This window comes from Lipotes vexillifer, unplaced genomic scaffold (genome assembly GCF_000442215.2).
Source record: "Lipotes vexillifer unplaced genomic scaffold, Lipotes_vexillifer_v1.1 scaffold815, whole genome shotgun sequence".
NCBI lineage: Eukaryota > Metazoa > Chordata > Mammalia > Artiodactyla > Lipotidae > Lipotes > Lipotes vexillifer.
In genome coordinates this window covers 4,621,227-4,642,678 of record NW_006773723.1, presented here as the reverse complement: position 1 = coordinate 4,642,678, position 21,452 = coordinate 4,621,227, and the positions used below count along the sequence as shown (strand labels likewise).

Here is a 21,452-nt window from a genome sequence, read left to right as displayed (position 1 = left end):
AAGAAGATGTGATACGTATATTCAATGGAATATTACTCAGCCATAAAAAGCAATGAGATTGGGTCATTTGTTGAGACGTGGATGGATCTAGAGACTGTCATATAGAGTGAAGTAAGTCAGAAAGAGAAAAACAAATGTCGTATATTAACGCATATATGTGGAACCTAGAAAAATCGTACAGATGAACTGGTTTGCAGGGCAGAAATTGAGACATAGATGTAGAGAACAAACGTATGGACACCAAGGGGGGAAAGCGGCGGGGCGTGGGGGTGGTGGTGTGATGAATTGGGAGATTGGGATTGACATGTATACACTGATGTGTATAAAATTGATGACTAATAAGAACCCGCTGTATAAAAAATATATACATATGCTAAAACAAATTAGCATATAGATATTATTATTCCTAATTATGAGTTTGAATCTTGAAGAACATGTTAAATTATGCTATGGATTTCCAATAATATCAGTTAATACATAGGAAATATTCAAAGCTCTATCGCTTAAAAAGGCAATCGCCCAGTTATCTGAAAAATTCAAGCATACAAACTATTTCTCTCCCAGATAGGCTGGATAAAGCCAGTATTGTACATCTCTTCCTTGTTCTTTTGTTCACATTTAAATGTTTCTTTTAATGGGATTTTTAGTTTATAATCTTATCTACATCCCTTTAGGATTCTTTAGCTTTAAAGAGCCCCACTTTAAAAAAGATGATCTATTTGGTCCTTCACATTTTTCTGTGGTTTTGGTAAGTCCACCACCACATGGCCTACCCTTAATTTTATGACATATGCTTCCTTAATACCTAACTCTCTCCCCAGGAGGAAGTCGGGCATCCTTGGAACAGACTTCATTTTCTCATAAGTATATGGATATTGTTTTAGTACAAATTATTGCCGTGATGTAATAAAAAATGTTAATAAATAAATACATTCCAGGAATATTTTTTGAGTGCCCACTGAATGCCAGATCTGTGCCAGGAGCTGGGCATACAAAGATATACCAAGGTCCTGCCTTCATGGCATTTACATTCTCTTGAAAGAAGCAGATGGGAAAACGTGCAGCTACAAAAGAACTGATGAGCGTAGATGGACAGGAACAGCGTGTGGTGGGAGAACAGAGAAGGAACACCTCCGTCTGTCTGGAGGGGCTGTGACAGCTTCCTCCAGGAGGGGATTAATCTCGACACTCAATGGATGAGCTTGACATTTGCCGATCGGACTTGTGGGGAATACAGTTAATAGCACAGAGATAAGAAAGACCCTGTTGTAGCATAAGGGCGTAACTGTTCTGATAACTGAGAGACTGTACATGTCCAAAGTAATGCAGCTTACCTTTTCCGTGAAGATATGTAAAGATCACACACGTGAGTTAATTCACATTACAAACATGCAAACTATACAAAAGTATATACACTATTTCTCTTTCCCAATCTTACTCCCATTCACAGCACTTCACAGCACTTCTTGGCATTATATATATTGAAGTGTATACCTTCTACCATATATAAATCCATTGTTTTAGTTTGTTTTTTACCTAAATATTATATATATATTTATGCACACAGGCATATGTATATTTCTGCAGCAGCTTGCTTTATTCATTAACAAAAATATTTCTTGGAGCTCCCTTTGTGCTAGTACACAAAGCTCCATTTCATTTTTAACTACTACATAGTAGTTCATTACATGGCTGTGCCATAATTTATGTAAACGTTTCCCATTGATGGACATCTATTTTTTTCCCCTAAATTTTTGCTCTTATAAATAATGCTGTAATGAAAATGCACATACATCTCGAAGCATATATATGGCAAGTTCTTTGAAATAAATGCCTAGATTCAAAAATGGGACTTTTCTCTCTTCCTTGAGAGGTGGCTGGATAGGTACGGAGCCCGTACCTCTGGGCTGTCTGGCTCCTTTGGAGATCATTTCTGTTTGTTCCCCAAACCAAAGTCCCTGGGAGTGTCTGACCTGGTGGCCTTATCCCTTATGCCTTTTTAGCTGTATTATTTCCTGTTTCATAATGAGGCTGGAAGAACAGATGTCCCATATCATGTACCAGTTCCTCTGCTGTGGGTGTCAGGCCAGAGAGCTGGCATCTCAGAAGTGCGCCTACTCAGGGAAGTGTTAGTTGGGTGAAGTGGAAACTATAATTTAGGACTATATTGCATGTACTCTATACACTTAGTAGACTTCAGGGTCTTAACAAAGAATACCATTATTTCAGTCAATAAAAAATGCAAATCATTTATTTTAAGCAGTTTTTGAAACAGGAGTCATAGGTTTGAGGTATTTCTTATAAGGATATTTGTGTATGGGTATGTTTTTAGATTCTTTATTAAATTTCCTTATCCTAGTTGAAAAACGAAAAAAACCCCAAATCTATTTAATAAAGGGGATGAGTTCTAATCAGTCATCAATTTTTCCTGTATTGCTGAATGGCTATTTCCAGTTCATTTCAAAAGCAATTCAATTTTCTTTTCTTCTCCATCCCTTGTTTATAACATTCATTTGTCATTTTTGTCATTTTATAGACCTACCAAGAGCAGCTGTCAGGATCTTAAGCAACATGACATTCCTTTTTGTGAGTTTGTCATACACAGCTGAGAGTGCCATTGTAACTGCTTTCATTACCTTCATTCCCAAGTTCATCGAGTCACAGTTTGGTATTCCAGCTTCCAATGCCAGCATCTACACTGGTAAGGCACTGCCGTTAGAACTCCTTGAAACCATGATCATTTTTGACCACTAAACTAAAATGCAATGAGTAAAGAGAAAGTTCGTTCTAACATCAAGGTGTTAAATTCAAGTTCATGAACAGCAATCTTCCCCCACCTCAGGTTTTAGGAGGAGGAAGTCTTTGAATGTTTTCTCTTCGATTCAGATTGTACTAAAGTGTAACATTTTCACCAACTGTGTTTTGGAAAAGAGAGAACTTTGCATATTTGTGTTTTTACGGTTCTCAGTTCAAAGGAATGAAATGCGCAAACTTAAATGTGAATAAATCTTTTCATGGTCTGACATGAATCTGAAAGTGTTAAATTTAAAAAAATTGACGATCTGAAATATAGATCATTTTCATGGATTTTCCATTCATAAATGTGAACAGGTTTTAACTACATTACTGGAGGTGCTTGAAGTTAGAAAGGCAATCTATGAATTTTGTTTTCGATGATGTTTTATGTTGGTACATAGACCCATAATACTTTGTGCTCAAATCTTTTTTTTTTTCCATAGTAAATTGGCTGCTCAGAAATGTGGGAACATGAATTCTCAGATATTGGGATTTTCAGTGTATTATATCATGTAATATCCTGGATGTTTCCTTAGTGATTTCAAAGATGGTCAAATGACTGTATCTACCTAAGGCTCAATTTATTAATAAAGTATATTTAAGTGGTTAAGTGGAGAATTACAAGGGCTTTTGCAATGGCCGGCTCCCACTTGTCTCCTCTACTTCCACATTCAAACCCAGCAAGCCTGGATTATCTGAAAATTAGCGGCAAAATTATATTATTGTATAGAAAGAGAAGCCGAACTATTTGGGTAATTATTTTGTTCTCTGTTTCATTTTGCCCATAAAAATACATACATATTGGGTCGTGGGTTCATGATAGCAAATCTTTTTATAGAGAGTATACTGCTATGGACATTTTAATTGTCACCTATAAATCAGGTTTTTTTCTGTTGGTTTTAAATAATATATGTTTTGCTCATATTAAGGTAAAATTTACAGACTACATCATAATTTGGTTGTCAGAAATCCTGAACATCCTATTCTTTGATTAATTCTTACACCAACCTTTGTTGAGCAACAATTCTTGGACAGGGAAACCACGAGTTATCTTGTAGTTAGACCTGGAGCCATGTAACTGTCAAATGTGGTCTCAGTATTTCCCACACTAAGCTTCAATATTAGAGGTGTTACTGGAAAGAAGGTTCATAGTCAAATAAATTAGGGGCTTGCTGAGTTAAACAAAACATTACAGAGTCCTTTGCTGTTGGACTTTTCATAACCCTTAATATACCAATGCGCATTGTGAAACTCCCAAAGGAAAGTTCAAAGTACAGTCTCTCCCAAATTTATTTGACCATGAAATCTGATTTCTTTAAGGCATTCTTTCTCACGAATAGTGTTCTTCAGGACACATATCAGTCCAGCCTGTGTGTCCCTGTTCGAGCCAGGCTACGGAGGAGATCCTTCTGGATCACCCCATTTCCCTCCAGATGCACCATTTGAACCTCGAGAGTTACCAGGCTGTGGTCCAGTGCTGAGCTGGGTAGGAATTGATGCATATTGAACCCATATTGACCGAGGCCATCTCTTAATTACTGGTTGAGGCAGAGGCTAGATAGACAACTTTCTGTGGACCTGGGGTCTTTGGCTGCAGAGTTCCACAGTGATGTGCTCAAGGCAGTGGTCCCTGAGTGTGGCCTCCTTGGTGAAGAGGGTAAACGATTGAATAAAACTAAATCCCAGAATTTGTTCATCCCACGTTCCAACATCCGGGTTAAAAAGGAGCTGTATCACACAGTGCCAATGCCATTCTGGTTTTGTCATCAGCAGCTTTTTTGTTTTTCATCATTGCCGGCGCAATTTATACAACGTTTGGTAGTCTTCGGTGTTTTGATAAAAGGCCTTTCATTTCCAGCTCACGTAATTTTTCCTTCCTTTCCAGACAGATAACGAATAATAATAGTCAAGAGATACTCAGACTGATTAAGAGTAGAGGGTGGCCTGTCATATTACAGTAAAATTAAACAGGGATGATACTTATTTTTAAAGCTTACCTTGATTTTTTGAATTTGTATCAATTGAATCCTTCTTAACTCTCTAAGCAGAGATTTGTATTTTTTAAGGACTTACTTAATTTAATCTTTTGTATTTAAACCCCGTTCCATGCACATAAGTGTATCTGAAGATGAATTTAAAAATAGTTTAAATTTCTCCTCTGACAAAGTTTTCAAGGTAAAGTTCTTTCTTCATTTAAAAAAATTACCTGACCCTCCATAGCAGTTTGCTTGTGTTGTGTTATATGGTAGAGACGAAGCTCCGTACACGTATCAAAGATGGGCCTTTGCTCACTCGCCCTCTCTCATAGCCATTGAATACCGACTCCGGGCATGGTGCTGTGCCGTGTGTGTGTGGTGTGTGTTGTGGTGCTGTGCCGTGTGTGTGTGGTGTGTGTTGTGGTGTGTGTGTGTTGTGTGTATTGTGTGTTGAGTGTTGTGTGTGTGTATATTGTGTGTGTTGTGTGTGTGTGTGTTGTGTGTGTGTGTGTGTGGTGTGTGTGTGTTTGTGTGTGTGTGTATGTAGGCAGGTGGACACGGGGCGGGGCACATATAAAGGCTCAAACCTGGACCTTAAGTTGCTTACAGATCTAAGAGGAGAGAGACAGCTTACAAAATAAGTTTAGGAAAAGCTGTTTAAATAAATGAATGGAAGCTGTGGGCTACAGAGATTATTTTGGCTGGCGGCGTGGCGGCGTTGAGCTGCATGTCATGGCGGAAATGGCTTTTAACCAGGCTTTTAAGAAGTAGAATTGGACCGTTTGGCGTCTGGAGGAAAGGCGTTTGCTCTCTGTGCAGGACCAACTTGAACAAAGGCAAAGAGCAGGGAAGGCTGAGGCTTGTTCTGGCTCCAGCCAGCACCCCCGGCCCCAGAAAAGCTTTCCTCGGACAGACATGAGAGGGCTCTAAAGGCAAGCAGGTGGGAGGTGGGCTGGGCAGCGATGGAGAGATGAATGCTTTCAGGTGTTGCTGGGGGGGCACCTTCAGCACCACTGGGCTCATCTCGTCATCACATTGGGGGCCCCTGTGCCCTGAGAGGAGGTGGTGACACTCGTGAGTGTGTCACTAAAACACCTTCAGCCCACTGGTGTTCGTTTCTGTGCAACAGTGGATCTGTGGTCACGCTGCACCCTCCCTGTTTATGGTCTTTCTGCTGACTCCCTTAGGGTCACATTTATTGAATGAAATGAAATATTATGAAGTTGATATTTGGAAAAAGCCTGAAATAGCGGGAAAAGCCCTGCAGGAGGAGTTAGACGGAGCGGTCATGAACCCTGCCCTGCTGGTCACCAACTCTGTGACTTTGGGCAGGTCACTTAACTCCCTGAACTTCAGCTAAAACTGAACTTTATCTGTCTGATGAGGATAATATCTCCCCTCTCTCTGTATCAGTGTTGTTGTCAGGATCAAATGAATTAGTAAATAATGATTTGTTCCAGAGCTTACCTAACTTCAATAGGTACAGCAGTATAAACTGAAAAATATAACTTAATCATGTATTCTAGGAAATAAAATTATTTATGATGATGATGACGGCCCCTTACATTTGAAGTCCTGCATCTTGAACAGGTCTGAGAATGAAACCTCTGTAACAATAGTGATGGTAATAAAATGACTGATAATATTTGTTGAGTGTTTGTTTGCTAAGTAGAAGATGCTAAGTATATTTATATGTAAAACATCATTTAATCCTTGTAACTAATGCCTATGCAGTAGGTATTATTGATTATGCCCATTTTCCAGATGAGGAAACAAAGGTCCAGAGAGGTTTAAATAACTTGCTTGAAGACGTGCAAACAGTAAGAGCCAGGAGGCTGGAGTCTTGTACTCCTTGGAGTATATAAATGTGCATATGTGATTTTTATTGAAATACTATAATAGGCATATTCTATTGTCATAATTTGCAGTCAGTTTGTGGGGTTTTTTTTGGTTTTTTTTGAACTATTTCTGGAGAAATGATAGTCTAAGATTCTACTTTGCCACCAAACCATGGTCAACAACATTTGTTTTTAGAGCACTGTGGTCTCTCAGCATCACCTTGGCTTTCCTGGGATCCCACCCTTTGTGTGCAGAATTATGAAGAGTTAGCCATTCGTTTGTCTTTACAACGGAAATAGCCTTGGAAAACTCTTATTTTGTTTTTCACTGAAGAACAATCAAGATACTGGGTTGACCAAAAAGTTTGTTTGGGTTGAATGAATTTTTGCCCAACCCAATACTTATTTTCTGTGTCTTGAAAAGATGAGGAGATTAGGTTGGGCTGTGATTTTTAAAAATAGACTGTAATTTTTATTGCTTTCTAATTATCCAAATATTTGCGACCTGTCTTCAACCACTGATTTCGAGTCATTGATGAGAGTCAAGGCGGTGCCCCTGAACTCAAATTGCAACATCAGATTTGTTGTGTCTTTAGATGCAAGTGAAGCATGAACATGCTTTGATTGGTTTCATTCTTCTGAGAGCATTAACAGCTTTTCTAGAGCCGTTCTTCTATGAGATAGTTTTTAAAGTTCATTTTGTACTAATTTTATAAATGTATACAAAGATTTTTTTAACGTTAAAATTAACCTTTTAAATGCAGATAGACTGTATTAGGTGTGGATATACTGTAGCATCACTGGCCATTTCCAAGGTCAGGTGATGAGGTTTGGCTCTGCGAGATGTATGAACACCACACTTAAACTCGAGAGAAGAGGAAGGTCCCCTGCAAACCAACATCCTGCAGAAGCTGCTAGAGCCTTCTCCCTTCTGTAATGTTAAACAATCTTGAGATGAACAGTGGCTATTAGGAACTAAGAGAGACAATGATAGGATTCTTTGAGCAGAGAGGTATTTATCACACCGAATTACATTAGTTTTTCTTCAACGCCAGTTAGAACTTTGGTAGAAGATTGTAGTGGACAGTATGTCAGGATACTCAGACTCTGTTTGTTCATTAACCAATTAATTTAAGACATGTTTGAGTGCTTACCGTGTGGCCGGTTCTTAGCCAATGCACTCATGGTGGCGGTTAGGCAGGGTTGAGTTGCTTAAGAAGGCTCAGAGGACCCAAAATGACAACTGCTACACATGGATACTACACAACTACAGCATTAAAGTAAGAATGGACTGGGACTTCCCTGGTGGTCTAGTGGTTAGGACTCCATGCTTCCACTGCAGGGGTCACGGGTTTGATCCATGGCCAGGGAACTAAGATCCCGCAAGCCCCAAACAAACAAACAAACAAACAAAGTAAGAATGGACTTTGCATCCACAGGCCGTATCTGAAGGGTGCAGCAGGACCCACTTTCTCTCTTATCTCAGGCACCAGTGACATGTGCAGGGAACACCAGGAAGCAGAGTCCACATGGAGTCTCAGCTGGAGCTTTTTATATTTTTGAAATACTTTTTATATTTTAAAATACTTCTTATATTTTTATTTCTTCTATATTTTGCTGGTCACATAGGTTCTTGCTCTGTACAGTCTCAACAGTAGAACTCTCCAGGGGGTCTTAGCACCGCCATGTACAGAACCATCATGCTCACTGTCATCAGTAAAGGATGCTGGGGGCTTCCCTGGTGGCGCAGTGGTTAAGAATCCGCCTGCCAATGCAGGGGACACGGGTTCGAGCCCTGGTCCAGGAAGACCCCACAGGCTGCGGAGCAGCTAAGCCCGTGAGCCACAGCTACTGAGCCTGCGCTCTAGAGCCCGCAAGCCACAACTACTGAGCCCGCGTGCCACAACTACTGAAGCCCGTGCGCCTAGAGCCCATGCTCCACAACAAGAGAAGCCACCGCAACGGAAGCCCACACACCACAATGAAGAGTAGCCCCCGCTCGCCACAACTAAAGAAAGCCCATGCAAAGCAACGAAGACCCAACGCAGCCAAAAATAAATAAATAAATAAAAATAAAATAAATGATGCTGATGAGCTGGGACAAACCATCCCCAAACTCCCCGGATCCATGGTTACAAAGTGACAATATTTATGCGTTTCACACCTTGACCCGCACACACACTCTCTTAATTCCGAAGGACGGCTCAGGCCTTCTGACGTTACCTCTCAAGCTCCCCGAGGGCTACAGTGGTACCTAAGGTGGAGAGTGTCTTTGCCCTCATGCCTAATCCATTGTTTGGTTTTAGGCTTATCACTGTTTCTCTCCAGGTCTGTTTTCTAATCTAGAAAACAACAATTTGGACTAGAATGAACTCTATGACGTCTTCCTGCTTGAAAAATCTTAGATTAAATAATTTTCCCAAGGCCACAAGTACCAAATAAACTTATTCTTACATCTCCCTGTAGAGTTACATGATTTCCTTACAAGGGAAATAGTTAATGAGCAATTCATCACTGCGGTATTTTTAGTAATGGTGCATCACCACAGACTTTGACCATGTCCAGCATGCATGTGATCTCTTTTTCTTTTAGATGAGAAGTGTGATGTAGTCCATGGATTTCTCTTTGAATCCCAGCTCTGTCACTTAACTAAATGCATGATTTTCGCCAAGTCCCTTAACCACTGTCTCTCAGTTTCTCATTTGTAAAATGTGAATGATCCTCTCCTAGGGCTATTGACAAAAGTTAAATGAGATAATGATACTTTAAAACATTTGGTATATAGTCATAGGTGCTCGGTACAAATTGGTTTCCCCCTTTTCATGTTGTAAGACTGTGTTAAATTTAAATCCCCATTAAAGAGTTTTGTTAGTTTTTCTGATTTAAAACAAACATTGTATTAGTCTAATTTAGAGTGGTATTCAAAGGCATTTTGCTAAATCTCACCTGTTAAGAGAAGTAATACATTCAAATGAAATTGTAAGGAGTGACTATTTTAGTCCCGATCATAGGAGTAAAGTGGCAGAAGTCTTCTAGGGCAGCAGATAGGCAGGAGGTGTTGGGAAGGAAAGTTCACAACATAGTGCATCATCAGTCATTCTCTGTCTCCGTCTCTGTCTCTGTCTCTGTCTCCCAGTCTCTCTCTCTCTTTGAATTGCTCTAAGTCAGTTTCCCAGACGACCAGCCTCCTGTTTGGCCAGTTCTCCAAACCATTATTTCTTTTATGATTCTTTCTCTTTATTTACCAATTATCAGAGTAAAAAATTTTGTTCTAGCAAATTGGTACAGTGACCAGTAAATTTTAAAAAATATGATGAACACATGGCTTTTTATATGTTTGATGTACTTTAATCTACTGCAATCATTATTCTTTTTGATGCTCCAGATGTTCAGTCTTTGGCCACTGGGAGCCCCTTCAAGCTATAGCATCTGTAACATTTGGAATGACCTCAGTAGTTTTTATGGTTTCCTGCCCTAGACCTGGGATCAGTCACACTTCTCCAAGGAGTCTTGGCTCCTTTTAGAGGAAAGTGATCTTTGGAGATCACCATCTGGGCACTGGCTGTGCTCGATGCTACAAGATTGTCATTGTTTCTAGGCCTTTTTGTTTTTAATAAAAAGAGGAAAACAAATCGTGAAGTTATATTGATATTTCCACTTCAAATGTAAGATTACAGGTTATTACTTAACTTCTTTGATATTGTATCTCTTTACTCTAATACTGAAAATCTTTCTTCCTAATAACTTTTACATAATTACTGTATCCAAGTGTGTGTGTATGTGTGTGTATGTGTAATGGTTTCAAACCAACTATCAGTGTTATTACTAACTATGAAATATGAAATGCAGTTTTAGACATCTTTGTGGTTCTTTCTGTCCATAGGCTCTAGAGCTCTTAGGGATTTGCAAAATACTGTGACCTAGTTATTTGAAATAATTCTTCTCTGGTTATGCTCACAACCCAATATGCTGTGGAGATTTATTTGCTTTAATTTGTTTTCAGTTTTTAGGGATTACTCTATTTTTCTATGTTTAAGTTAAATTTGTTTTTTTAAATTATGTAAGACATTTATATGATTTGAAAGTCAAAACCATAAAACAAAGGACATTCAGAGAAGCCTTGCTTTCCTCCTGGTTTGCTCCAATTCTCTCTTTTCCTCTACAGGTAGCATTTTCTTTGTTCCTCCCTCTTTTGTTTCTGTTTGAATATGTAAGCAAATATGAGTATTATGTATGCAATAAATAAATATGCATCAGTATTTTATATTAGTATTTCCCCTTCTCTTACCCCAAAGTTGGCATACTCTCCACTCTGTCCCGCACTGTAGCAGCATCAGAGGCCTTGCTCATGTCTTTCACAGGCACACAGTTCTCTCAGTTTGCCTTTATCTTGACAAAGAAGCTAATTCCAGCCAGGCGAGGGAGACTGAGAGCTCATGACTATATTTGTCATATAATATTCAGTCCTTACCTCCTACCCCTGCCAAGGTTTAGCAGATTGTTACAAAGATCAACAGAGAGAATCTTTCTGAAAAACTTTGAAAAATCTGGATAGCTTTTGGGAATCCAAATAAACTTGGAGTCTTTCCTTCAGTATGGGCCTGTGCTGTGATGGTAGAGGCCTGGGACCTTTGTTAGATCCCACTCTTAGCTGGGCACAGGGATAGAGAGGGGCTGTCTGCGCATCATTTTCAGTCCTCCCACAGTACTGCAGTGGAGGCCCTACTCTCTCCAGTACAGAGTAGCTAAAACCAAGGTGTACAGAGCAATTTTTGTAAGCTATACACCGAAGCAGCCCATAATACAGGTCCACAATGTATAGATTGAGCTGGTCCACAGAGAAGCTGCTTATAGTTTAGAATTTTTATTGCACTAATTCTTTCCCCTCCAACTTTTAATGTATTGGGTAAGACATATAGTACAGGTTTGGAGGGAGGCAGATCTTGTTGAGATTCCTGCCCTTTCTCTTCATCCATCCATCCATCCATTGGCCATCCATGCACAAATATTTATAAAGCTTCTTGTATGGGCCTGACACTGTGCCAGGTGCTGGAAAAACCACGATGAGAACACAGAGGGATCCCATCCTCAAGGACCTTACAGTATAGTGACCCCAGAGGGTTGCCTGTGTCCTTGGACAAGTTCCTAAACTTTTAGGAAAGAGGTTGTGATGATTAAATGAGGGGATGTAGGTGGTGTGCTTAGCACAGTGCCTGGAAAGTGGCTTCTAGTAATAACTGCAGTACTCACTTTATGAGATACTCTCATGAAAATGAATCTAAGGCAAAAGAATGAAGCTAGGACTTAGGATATGTGGAAACATTCATTGGAAAGATTACCTGGGAGAAATTGATTTGAAGAGTAAGAAGAGAGAAGGGCTAAAGGTAGTGGGAAAAATGACAGAGGAGGCAAGAGACCTGCTATCAACATGAAGGCTGAAGGATTATTTCATCTGAACTGATGGAGGCTTGGAGATGTAATATAAATGATAACAGTGCAATTGCTTTAAGAGTGAAACACATTGTATATGAAACTGATTTCAGTTGAATCAGTGTTGAGCTAGGGATAAATCTTTATATCTCTGATTTATTTATTCTCCTTTATTTTTCAACCTCAAATAAGTCTATTTTTCACTACTCTTAGGAGGGAGAAATACATTTTAAGTGTTTTAATTTTCATGTTTGAGCATAGTGCAGTGAAACGTCATTTGATCAGATCTCTCAGTTAGATGAAATGTTTTCGTTTCACCTATCTTTGATGATTAATAGCAGAGTCCTTACGTCTGGGGTTTCTTTTCCGTGTGCCCGTGCACGAGCGCATGCACGCGTGCGCAAACACACACACATATAAAGACAAACATCACTTATAAGGGATTTTCTGGGCTCAGAGGACATTCAGATCAGTTTTCTCCAGATTTCTACATCTACATTCATCGCCTCTTGATGATCAATGAGGTTCAGAATGGCCCAGAGCTCCCTTAAGAGCTTTAGTTATCAAAAAATACTATATTCTGTTCACAGAGCAGGATTCATTTTTGTATAAAAGTCGAACTGAGAAAGATTAGGGAGCTTTTCTAAAGGACTGAAAACCCAGGGGAAAGAATGAAGTGTCAGGAGCAAATGTAAAAGCATTTCCGCTAACAAGTGCGTCACGTCCTTGGTTAAATCACATCCAAGATACACCCAGTGGATCTGATGAATGACTGAAGGTAGACATTAACCTCTCTGGCCCTCAATCTCATCTTGGGAACGAGGGATTAATTCAATCTAATTCAGACAAGCTTTCACCAAAGCTCAACTAACAGACCTCCCACTGTCTCCCCTACCCAACCCCCAACCTCACAAAATCCTCTGATTTTTGCGAGCACCTTCTTTTTCTAGGCATTTAAGTTAGTTAGTGTCTTACCGTCTTACTCTGGATATATGTAATACCTTTCCCTGGCACTTTAAATTTCTTTTACAGGTATATTGATTTTTTTTCTCTTTTGGTGCGTGTGATGGAACTGAGGTTGAACTGCCACATTTCTTGCTGTTTTCAGAGGGACTATCAAAGAGTAAGGTAGCTTGATGATTCAGCCTCTCCTTTTAAGAACTCAGGAACTTTTTATTGAGCGTGGGCCTGTTTTAGCCGGTTCCTACCCTACTAAAGTGAGGTGATCCCTATCTGCTTTGTAGTGACTCAACATCTTATAAGAGAAAGGTGATGAATTTTGGAGTCATCAGGTCTGGGTTCAATTTCATTTATTTGCCTCCTTGGGTGAGTTAACTAATTTCTCTGATCTCAGTCTTACTAGTTGTGAAATGGTGTAATAATAGCCATTTACAGGGCTGTTGAAGTTTTAAAAAGTTTAAAAATGACTTATTAAGTGTAAAGAGCAACACAAGTATTAATTATTAATGAGAATGACCCTGGCTTTCATCTCTATTTATCAAATATTCCATTCTCCATAATAGGACAGGAGAACCAGGATTATTATTGAAAGAGATGAGGAAGAGAGGAAAGTAGGGGCTGGAGTATAATATTGTCCATTTTGTTGATAGGTAAATAAAGGTATAGGCACTAACTGAAGGATTCACGGCCTCACAGGTAGTGGCAAACTGGGGCTGGAGACAAACTGTTCTGACTCCCAGCTCATGTCACCATTTCTCATTTCCTCAGAGATGCTGTTAACTCGTAGAAATCATGTCCGGACCTAATGAATATCTTGACTCTTAAGTATGGCCACGATATAGTTATACCACACAGGCAGGAAATACCTTACTCTCTTCAACTAAATAATGAAACATGTGCTTAGACGTTATTAGAAGTTGAAGTGATGTCCTCTTGTAACCTGAACCATCTCATGATGGACCACGGAAAATTTGCTTTGCTGTCAGGTTCAACTTCTCACTGTGGCATCTTTCCATTGGCTAGAAGGTAGAACATGGGGTTATTTGCATTTGTTACTGTTCGACTGATCAGATTTCAGGCTAATGGTTAATTTTTTTTCAAGTCATTGTATTGAGAGAGTTCCCTGGCAGTTCAGTGGTTAGGACCTGGCCCTTTCACTGCTGTGGGCCCAGGTTCAATCCCTGGTCCAGGGAACTAAGACCCCGTAAGCCGCGTGGCGTGGTCAAAAAAAAAGTCATCGTATTGAAATTTTTCTTATGTTTCTATATGCAATAAAGATGAATATAATTTCTGTTGTTTTTTTTTATTAAAGCGGATATTTAAAAACATTATAGGTGCATACTTCTCTTACCTGTGCAAGGAACGATTTGTGTATAATTGTTTTGCATAGAATAGTTCAATATTATTTCACCATATCTTCCTTAAATTTGTTTGAAATATATTCTATGTAAATACCAAACCCTTTTGGAAATGCAGTTGAACTTGGTGGAATCATTCAGACCTGGAGTAGCTGTGTAATTGTCCATATCCTTTGGTAAGATTTTCCCATAGCACATTAGATTACTAGATTATGTTTCCATTCATAAAACTTATTTTGTGGATTTCATTACCTGTGGAGTTATGCATGTCATTTGAAACAAAACATCTTTATTTAAAAAGTGCAGTATGTACAGCATACTGGTTAAGATTTCCATCTCAACTGTCCCTGCTTTGTCCAAAGTTCTTAGTTTTTCTGACTTAAGCTATCTCATTCAGCAAGCAAGTTAGTTTAATTTTTGAATTTTCTTCTAGTTATAAAATGTTCTGACCTTTGATAATCTTGGCTCTCAGTAAACTTATTTTAATGGATAGATGAAAACAGTATGTAATTGGGGGATCATTTATTTTCTATGCACGCTGTACTTCCTTTCCTCCAAGTGTTTGCTGAAATGGTCCCTTGTCAATGAGACCCTACCCAGTATACCCCATTTGAAAATGCAACTCCTCTCCCAGAACTCCTGATTTTCCTTGCTAGGCTGAACATTTTTCTCTGTGGTGCTTTTTTACCTTCTAACATTCAGTACAGTTTGCTTAGTTATTGGTTTATTGTTTATTATCTCTTTTCCCCACAGTAGATTGTAAACTCAGTGAGGGCAGGGTTTTTTGTCAGCTTTATTCACTAAGTACCTTCAGAGTCTGGAACAGAGCCAAGACATAGTAGATACTCAATAAATGATTTTTGTTAAATTAAATATATATTTTAAAAATTATATATTTTTATGAGCTTTCTGAAAGTTATACGTAACATATTTGTAAATAACACAAAAATGAATTTTAGCTCGACTACTATTTAAATGATTGGAGATTTAAAAATAATGCAATAAAGGGCATCTGCAAAAAATCCACATCATACTTAGTGATGAAAGACTGGATGCTTTCCTCTTAAGATCAGGAACAAGACAAGGATGTCTGCTCTTGGCACTTCTATTCATCATTGCACTGGAGATTCTAGCCAGGAAAGTAGGGCAAGAGAATGAAATAAAAGACATCCAGATTGGAATGAAAAACTTTCTCTATACATCTATTTCTCTATGACATCTAACAGAGATGTAAAACTATCTCTATTCATAGATTATGCAACCTTGTATAAAGAAAATGCTAAGGAGTGCACTAAAAAATTATTAGAACTAGTAAATGAGTTTAGTGAGATTGCAAGATACAAGATTAATACAGAAATACCTTGGAGCTATTGTGGGTTATGTTCTGCAATTAAGCAAATATTGCAATAAAGCAAGCCACACAATTTTTTTTTGTTTCTCAGTGCATATAAAAGTTATGTTTACTGGAGTCTATTAAGTGTACAATAGGATTATGTCTAAAAAACAATGTACATACCTTAATTAAAAATATTTTATTGCTAAAAAATGCTAACCATCATCTGAGCTTTCAGCGAGTCATAATCTTTTTGCTGGCGGAGGGCTTGAAATGTTGCACGAATTACCAAAATGTGATACAGAGAGACACAAAGTGAGCAGATACTGTTGGAAAAATGGCACTGGTAAACTTACTTGACTCAGGATTGCCACAAACCTTCAATTTGTAAAAAATGCAGTATTTGCAAAGTGCAATAAAACAAGGTATGCCTGTACGCAAACATCAATTGTATTTCTATACACTAGCAATGAACAAAAAAGAAATTAAGGAAACAATTGCATTTACACCAGCATGAAAGAATGAAATACTTAGAAATAGATTTAACAAAAGAAGCGCAAAACTTATATTCTGAAACCCACAAAATATTGTTTAAAAATTAAAGAAGACCTAAATAAATAGAAAGACATCTCATGTTCTTGAGTTGGAACACAATGTTACTAAGATGGCCGTACTCACCAGATAGAGTCAACAAATCCCTGTCAAAATTCCAGCTGGCTTCTTTGAATAAATTGACAAGCTGATCCTAAAATTCATTTAGAAATGCAAGTGACCTAGGATAGCCAAAACAATCCTGACAAAGAACAAAGTTGGAGCACCTAGACTTCTTGATTTCAAGACTTAATAAAAAGCAACAGCAATCAAGACAGTATGGTACCTACTTAAAGTAGACATAAACATCAATGGAAAAGAATTGAGAGTCCAGAAATAAACCCATACATCTATAGTCAACCAATTTTCAACACGGATGTCAATGAGGAGAGAATAATCTTTTCAAAAAATGGTACTGGGGTAACTAGATAGCCACATGCAAAAGAATGTAGTTGGACCTCTACCTCACACCATATATATAAAAATGAACTCAAAATGGAGTAAAGATCTTAATGTAAGACCTAAAATTATAACACTCTTAGAAGTAAACAAGCATAAATCTTTGTGACCTTGAATTAGATAATGCAACCAAAGAAAAAATAGATAAATTGGATCTTATCAAAAGTAAAAACTTTTATACATCAAAGGACACCACCAAAAAATTTAAAAAACAACCCACAGGATGGGAGAAGATATTTGCAAAACACATATCTGATAAGGGACTTGTATCCCTTATATAGAATTTATATTCTACATGAGGAATTCTTTTTTTGGAATGTTTATAGCTGCTTTATTCACAATAGCCCCAAACTGAAAACAATCCATATGTCCATCAACTGGTGAGAGGACAAACAGATCGTGGTATATCCATACTAATTCAGCAGTAAAAATGAATATAATATTAATATATGCAAAAGTATGGATGAATCTCAAAAACATTATGCTAAGACGTCAAACAAAAAAGACTATATATCATATACCATTTATATAAAATTCCACAAAAGGCAAAACTAAAGTGACAGAAAGCAGATCAGTAGTTGCCAGAGGTTAAGGGTCAAGAGATGGGACCAGTTGCAGAGGAGAATGAGGGAACATTTTAGGGTGTTGGATGTTACACAGTTGTATACCTAAAACAAGTGAATTTTATTGCATGTAAACTATGCATCATACAGTTAGTATTAAAAAGTCAAAGGAGTTAAGTAAAACTCCTATCATGTTAACTTGAATTAGTAATATTAATATAAATTCACGATTTGAAAATATTCATATTTCTCCACTCTGTTCCCGCCTTTCTCTTGGAGCCACCCCTGAATGGGCTGTAGTGTAAAGGTCCATTTTCAGCTTGCACAAATACATTGAGTCTACCCAGGCTTGGGGTTTTCTCCTTCCCATCAGCTGCTTGTTGCAAACCTCCGCAGAAGCTGTAGGTGAAGCTGATGGAGAGGCCTCAATGCAATAGAGGTAGGAGACATGGAATTTGGGTCCTATTTGTGCCTTACATGAAGAATTCTTAAAATTCAAGAATAAAAAGAAAAATAACCCAATTAAAAAAGATGGGCAAAGGATCTGAATTGATATTTCTCCAAAGAAGGTGTACAAATGGCCACATGAACAGATGCTTATTAGTTATCAGGGAAATACAAATCAAAATCATAATGAGATACCACTTTACACCCGCTTGGATGTCTGTAATCAAATATTATTTGTGGAAATAACAAATGCTGGTGAAGATGTGGAGCAATTGTAACCTCACACACTGGCAGTAGGAACGTCAAATGATGCAGCTGTATTGGAAAGCAGTTTGGCATTTCCTCAAGCGTAGAATTACTATATGATCCAGAAATTCCATCTCTAGGCATATGTCCAAGAGAAATGAAAACATATGTCCACATAAAAACTTGTACGTGAATGTTCATAGCAACATTATTCTAATAGCCGAAAATAGAAACAACTCAAATGTCCATCAACTGATGAATGGATAATTCAGATGTAGTCTCTTAGTACAATGGATTATTGTTTGGCCATAGATAGGAATGAAATACTGACACGTGCCACAGCGTGGATGAGTGTTGAAAACATTATGCTAAGTGATAGAAGCCAGACATATTTTACGACTCCATTTATATGAAACATCTAGAATAGGCAAATCTGTAGAGACTGAAAGTAAATTAGTGGTTGTCTAGGGCTGAGGAAGGGGCGTAGGAAGAAATGAGCTTGATAGCTAATGGGTACAGGGTTTCTTTCTAGGGTCATGAAAATATTCTGAAACTGATTGTGGTGATGGTTGCATATCTCTGTGAATATACTAAAAAACATTGAATGGTCCACTTATTTAAGTAGGTGAATTGTATGGTATGTGACTTATAGCTCAACGAAGCTGTCAATAAAAAAAAGAAATGAAAGAATAAACAGAGCATGTAGTGAGCTGACGATCTTTATTAAATGGCCGCTCTGGTCCTCCTTATTCATTTGGCAGAATTAACATGGTTTTTAATGAGCCAAGTTTTCGCTTGGCCATAGTGGGGCAAAAGCACTCTAACAAGTATGGTTAGGTGTGTAGAAGTTTGTCTCAAAAATTTTTTTTGATAAATAGAGTTTGAAAAATCTGCTTGGATTTCCCTGGTGGCGCAGAGGTTAAGAATCTGCCTGCCAATGCAGGGGACAAGGGTTCGATCCCTGGTCCGGGAAGATCCCACATGACGTGGAGCAGCTAAGCCTGCGCGCCACAACTACTGAGCCCGCGTACTACAACTACTGAGCCTGCACTCTAGAGCCCGTGCTCCACAACAAGAGAAGCCACCGCAATGAGAAGACTGCGCACCGCAACCGAGAGTAGCCCCCGCACGCCGCAACTAGAGAAAGCCCGTGTGCAGCAACGAAGACCCAACTCAGCTAAGAAGAAAAAAAAGAAAGAAAAATCTGCTTACTTCTCCCAGGGGAAGGATAGCTTTGCCAGGTTTTGTAGCTCAGCTATTCTTGGGCATAATGACCATCAACTCTCTCGATGGGAAGGCTCAAGAGCTGCTGGATTTGGACAACAATGGAAAGGGGAGACGTTGAAAAGTGCTGAGGGAAAATGGATCTCCCCCATAGGGCCTCCAAAGAGGGTTTTGTCTTTGGCACTGGCCCACATCTGTAGGCTTTGCTTCTCTGAACGGAAACTGAGTCTAGTAACTTAACACTAAGGTCTTCCTTTGAGGCTTCTTTTGATAACTGAAAAGGTTAATAAGATCCTGCTCGTCTTCTGTAAAATTGCCTCTACAAAATCCCCCCCTTTTCTTGCAATAATTTGTTTAAAGCTTTTGCTGTTTCACCTTAAGTTTCCCAGAGCCAGTGAAAAACAGAAGTAAACACTTTGATATTTTGCATTTCATCATTTCAAGTTATTTTTGCCCTTTGTGGTTTTATTGCCTGGATGCAGAAAACTCTTAGGTTTTTAAGCCATACAGGATGAAATATTCATTTGATTTGATTTTTGGATCCCTTTCACGACCCAGCTTGGCATTTGATTTTATGTATTATTTCAGCCAGAGCTTTGCAGAACCCTGAAATGAAAAGTGGGCTTGTTTTCTCTGTTGAATGTACCTTTTTATTACCTTTCCCTCAGTGCTCCCAAGACCTTGAATCCCTGAGACTGGGGTTCTCATATTTCTCTCGTGCTGCACGGCGTTTCCCCGTGTTGGCAGAGTTGCAGAGAGTGTTACTGTGGTTGAATGAGACCCATTTACCCTGGTGGAGGTTCAGTGTGAGCTTGATTTTGATATCTCCAGGCTGAAGTGATGGAGGCTAGGTTTTCAGAGGTGTGTAATTCCTTGGAAAGCCTTTAGTAATCATTTCACCAAGGTCATGCAAGATGTTTCAGAGCAGGCTCTGTTGCTGAGCTGCAGGGGGTCCCATCTGAGCCCCACTGTGTTCATCACGGGGTCCTCAACAGAGGAAGCTATGGCCAGAGAGGTCTGCTTCTGGCGCTGTGTCCTCTGACTGAAGTGGTAGCTGCAGACAGCCCGTCTGCAGCAGCCCTGTGCGAGGCTGGCCATCCTGCCAGCCTGTCTGCCTCAGGAGAATTGCTAAAAGAACCCTGATATTGGGACCTCCCTGACAGTCCAGTGGTTAAGACATCATGCTTCCACTGCAGGGAGCGTGGGTTTGATCCCTGGTCTGGGAACTAAGATCCCACATGCCACGTGGCGTGGCCAAAAATAAAAAATAAAAAAAAAGAGCCCCTATAAATCCTGCCACTCAACCTATAGGCTTCTCTCCAGGTGCCCGACACATGCTGTTCAGGTCAACATGCACGGGCTGCCCCTCCTAATTCCAATCGAACAGGGCATCCTTTACAATTTGACTTGATGTTATGCTATGAAATATTATGGATCAAAAGAAAGAGTCTGGTGTCTGTCTTAAAACAGTCACCGAATTATAAAAATGGCACTATAAATTAATTCTAATGGTGGACCTCGTTCATAGTTGGTGAAGGGATTTCTGAGATTTTTTTACAAGGGTGATAATGAGATATATGAAGGAGAAAGAGAAATATGAAATATTGTGATTTTGTGATACTTTGTGGATTTATGAGCAGTTTGTGAAAATGTATACTTACTGTGCTATGTATTCTCAGACCATTTAAAATTTGTTAGCTTCAAGGTTCGAACTTGAAAAATATTCTCTTCTTCTATTCCCCTCTGACAATAATTGTTATTTATTTCCTGTAAGAAAATATTTGCAAGGGAAAGTGGAAGCTTAAAGGGGTAAAATATTTAGGCTTGGGTGATAGGAAAACATTTATTTTGTATCATAAGATTAGAAACATGGTATTTGGAAAAGTTAAATAAATTTGAGTTTATTACCCTGCTCTATCACTCACTAGATGTTTCCTCACCTGAGATGTGGAAAGAAACTTCTGTATTCTTTCCAACCTAAGACACCATTCATTGTAAGATGCCCCATGATTTTGAGTTACTATGAAAGAAAAATGCTTCTAATTAGACAATGACACAAGGTAGAGATCCTATTGATTGTCAGACACATTCTGATTTCAGAGCAATTCAAAATGCATACAATTTTGAGAATTAGATGAGATACTATCCATACAGCAGTTTTCACAGTTTCTGGCATATAGCTAACATCAGTGTGTGTGTGTGTGTGTGTGTGTGTGTGTGTGTGTGTGTGT

General features: G+C 38.8%; 1 protein-coding gene across 1 annotated transcript in view; it reads left to right on the top strand.

Annotated features, from left to right (window-relative positions):
- Positions 1 to 21,452, top strand: part of SLCO5A1 (solute carrier organic anion transporter family member 5A1) — a 122,957-nt gene that overhangs the window by 68,950 nt on the left and 32,555 nt on the right. The window contains exon 4 of the mRNA XM_007448494.1: positions 2,537 to 2,701. Coding sequence (XP_007448556.1) covers positions 2,537 to 2,701 — 165 coding nt within the window. The remainder of the gene's footprint in view (positions 1 to 2,536; positions 2,702 to 21,452) is intronic.